At 39.5% G+C, this 2,500-nt stretch overlaps 2 protein-coding genes across 2 annotated transcripts in view; both read right to left on the minus strand.

The window, feature by feature from the left end:
- cited1 (Cbp/p300-interacting transactivator, with Glu/Asp-rich carboxy-terminal domain, 1) overlaps nt 1–555 on the minus strand; it is a 3,053-nt gene extending 2,498 nt beyond the window's left edge. Inside the window, exon 1 of the mRNA XM_056442914.1 lies at nt 393–555. The gene's annotated coding sequence lies outside the window, so the exon portion shown is untranslated. The remainder of the gene's footprint in view (nt 1–392) is intronic.
- Nucleotides 556–1,215: 660 nt separating this feature from the next.
- Nucleotides 1,216–2,500, minus strand: part of hdac8 (histone deacetylase 8) — an 18,498-nt gene continuing 17,213 nt past the window's right edge. The window contains exon 11 of the mRNA XM_056443006.1: nt 1,216–1,440. Within this exon, the coding sequence (XP_056298981.1) occupies nt 1,421–1,440 (20 nt within the window). The 3' untranslated portion in view covers nt 1,216–1,420. The remainder of the gene's footprint in view (nt 1,441–2,500) is intronic.

Genomic DNA, 2,500 nt, shown 5'->3' on the forward strand with positions numbered 1-2,500 from the left:
AATATTATGATTATTATTATTGTGCTTTAACTGTACAATCTCTTCCGTTAATACAGCATTTATACTAAAAGTATTTGTACTTGTGTTCTATATTTTCTACAAAATTAAAATGTTATTCTAAGTAAACAAAAACTCGCGTCTGATGGATTTCGGGTGTAATGACGTCATCATATGCGCGTGCTTGATCAACAACAGCTGCTTTCATCTGGAGAAACAAACGTGAAATACAACCAAAACCAAAAGCCACGAGCTGCTGCAGCGAAACCTCTGTGCTCAAGCAACAACAACAACAATAACAACAACAACAACAACAACAACAAGCAGGCTCGAGCTCGTTGGACACGTTGTGTAAACATGAGGAGGAGAAGTCCTGTCAGAGAGAATTAACCCACCTGAGGAGAAAACGAGGAGCCCAGAGGTCCAGAGAGTCCGGAGTGTTGTTGTGGAGGTAAACAACAACAACAACAACAATACAAACAATTATAAAAAAACGGAAAGAAAGTGAAGGAGTTTTTAGATGCTGAGCTCTGGAGGTTTAGTCCGCTCCTCGAGGAGCTCCTTACTGAATGAGGAGCCTCGCGCGCTCCTCACGGACCTGTGTGTGTGTGTGTGTGTGTGTGAGTGTGTGTGAGACACCAACAAAACCAAGAAATGGATTAACAAAGGATCCGGATGGACACATTGTTTTGGTTGAGGCAAACGGAAGTGGGCGTGGCCAAATAATGATGCACACTTGTTTTAAATCACATTTATTACACTTTAAATTATATTTATTACACAGTTGTTTAAAATTATATTTATTATACAAATATTTAAAATTATATTTATTACACAATTGCTTTGTATTATATTTATTATACAAATATTACAAAATTATATTTACTACACAATTGTTTTAAATTATATTTATTACACAATTGTATTGAATTATATTTATTATACGATTGTTTTAAATTATATTTATTATATGATTGTGTTAAATTATATTTATTACACAATTGTTTTAAATTATATTTATTACATGATAGTTTTAAATTATATTTATTACACAATTGTTTTAAATTATATTTATTACACTTTAAATTATATTTATTACACAATTTTGTAAATTATATTTATTACACTTAAAATTATATTTATTACACAATTGTTTTAAAATAAAAGCTAAATGGAACGCGTCCATCGCTCCGGCTCCGTGTGAGGATCCAGCCTCCAGAGTTTGGATGCAGCCGCTCTGCAGCAGATGTTGTTGCAGGAATGAAATGGACCGGTCCTGTCTTTTGTCTGTGTCTCTCCCCCAGAGAGAGAGAGAGAGAGACAGAGAGAGAGAGAGAGAGCTGCTCTGTGAGGTGAGTCTCTGATGAACATGAGGATGATGGTGGCGGTTTGTGTCTCTTGAGGTTCATGAAGTGCCAACAGGTCACATGACTTTAGCTTCTTCTACAAAATAAACAACAACAAAAGTAAATCATAAATCACTTGTTTTTACTTCATTACACTCTCATGTAGCTTTGGGCTTCAGTCTGTCGGTGAGACATTCACGCACTAACATGTGTTGATATCAGACTTTTATTTAACTTGATATTTCTTATTTTCATTCATACTTACCCCCCCCCCCCCCCCAATCAGAATGAAATCATTCAAATGAAAGTTTCCCGCCTCCTATTTAAATCACGAGGACCAAACAAAAGGCTTCCTTTGGGGGTGGCAAGATGAATGAAAACGCCCATTGACATTCACGAGGAGGTCTGAGTGCCACGCGCTCGGCCTCTCTTCCCTTAAGCAGATAAAAGGTGGCATCTGTCTTTATTGTGCAGAGTAAATCCCTCCGCCATGGACACTTCACAGGAGGAGAGGGAGAGGGGGAGGAGGAGGAGGGGGAGGAGGAGGAGAATGAGAGGAGGAGGAGGAGGAGGAGGAGCAGCCCCCCCACCAGACTCACTCTGTCCTGGTGGAGGCGTTATGCAAATCGATCCAAACCGTTTGTTTCATTCTTCAGGAGCAAACAAACCAAAGTGGATCCAACTTCCTGGTTTTTTGGAGGAAGTAGAATTCCCCCAAACAGGAAGTCACGTGACACGCTCTCCAAAATAAAACGTGCTTTGCATGAAAGTCGTTGTGGGGGGGAAAGTGTTTGTGTGAGGTTGGGTGGAGGTGGAGGTGTGTCCACCACAGCAGTCAGAGAGCCAGTGGGTCGCCATGGAAACCAGCTGCTGGGAAACGAGTGATGAGGAAGATCTGTTTCAGGGGGACCTGTCAATCACAGTAAGCCCCGCCCCTAAAACATACATGATATTACCATAAAGTATAAATGATGACATCATGCTGTGGAGAAGAAGACTTGAAACTAGAAACTGAGACAAAAACTCATGTTTACAATGTTTACTGAGGGAATACATCAAGAGAAGTAGAGTCACTAAACTTCTATAGACTTACACCAATGTTTTTAAAATGTTAAACTCCATAAACACACATGAAGTCTCTCACGTCTCCAGCCCCT

This window comes from Pseudoliparis swirei, chromosome 21 (genome assembly GCF_029220125.1).
Source record: "Pseudoliparis swirei isolate HS2019 ecotype Mariana Trench chromosome 21, NWPU_hadal_v1, whole genome shotgun sequence".
Taxonomy (NCBI): domain Eukaryota; kingdom Metazoa; phylum Chordata; class Actinopteri; order Perciformes; family Liparidae; genus Pseudoliparis; species Pseudoliparis swirei.